This window comes from Notothenia coriiceps, unplaced genomic scaffold, assembly GCF_000735185.1.
Source record: "Notothenia coriiceps isolate Sejong01 unplaced genomic scaffold, NC01 NC01_scaffold00020931, whole genome shotgun sequence".
In the NCBI taxonomy this organism is placed as follows: domain Eukaryota; kingdom Metazoa; phylum Chordata; class Actinopteri; order Perciformes; family Nototheniidae; genus Notothenia; species Notothenia coriiceps.
Genome location: NW_011353632.1, coordinates 44,599 through 45,015, shown reverse-complemented (window position 1 = coordinate 45,015; position 417 = coordinate 44,599). Strand labels below are relative to the sequence as shown.

At 48.0% G+C, this 417-nt stretch overlaps 1 protein-coding gene across 1 annotated transcript in view; it reads left to right on the top strand.

The window, feature by feature from the left end:
* Positions 1 to 417, top strand: part of LOC104952993 (general transcription factor II-I repeat domain-containing protein 1-like) — a 12,637-nt gene that overhangs the window by 5,821 nt on the left and 6,399 nt on the right. Inside the window, exon 4 of the mRNA XM_010779909.1 lies at positions 247 to 415. Within this exon, the coding sequence (XP_010778211.1) occupies positions 247 to 415 (169 nt within the window). The remainder of the gene's footprint in view (positions 1 to 246; positions 416 to 417) is intronic.

Here is a 417-nt window from a genome sequence, read left to right as displayed (position 1 = left end):
TTACGTGTGAAATGTGTTCAAACCTCAAAAAGATACACCTTAAACATCAATTACTTTAATATATGGGGTGCTAATGACATACTTATATTAAAGAATGCCACATTTTTCCCTTGGATGATTCATATGTTTATAGAAACAGCTGCCATGTGAGCCAAAACTTACTTACTGTCACTACAGAGGCTAAAAACATTGTTCAAAATGCCCACAACCCCCCCTTGCTTAACATCCTCCTGGTGCTCTCCGCAGGTGAAGCCGTGGGGAAGAGCAGCCTGGTCCCTGTGCCTTATGAGCGGATCCTGAAGGACCCCGGCTGTGTGTTGGCCCACGGTCTGCCTGAGGGGGCCTCGCTGAAGAAGCCCTCTGAGTACGACACCAAGACCCTGATGAAGATCCTGGAGCAGAGCCACCGCATCCAGT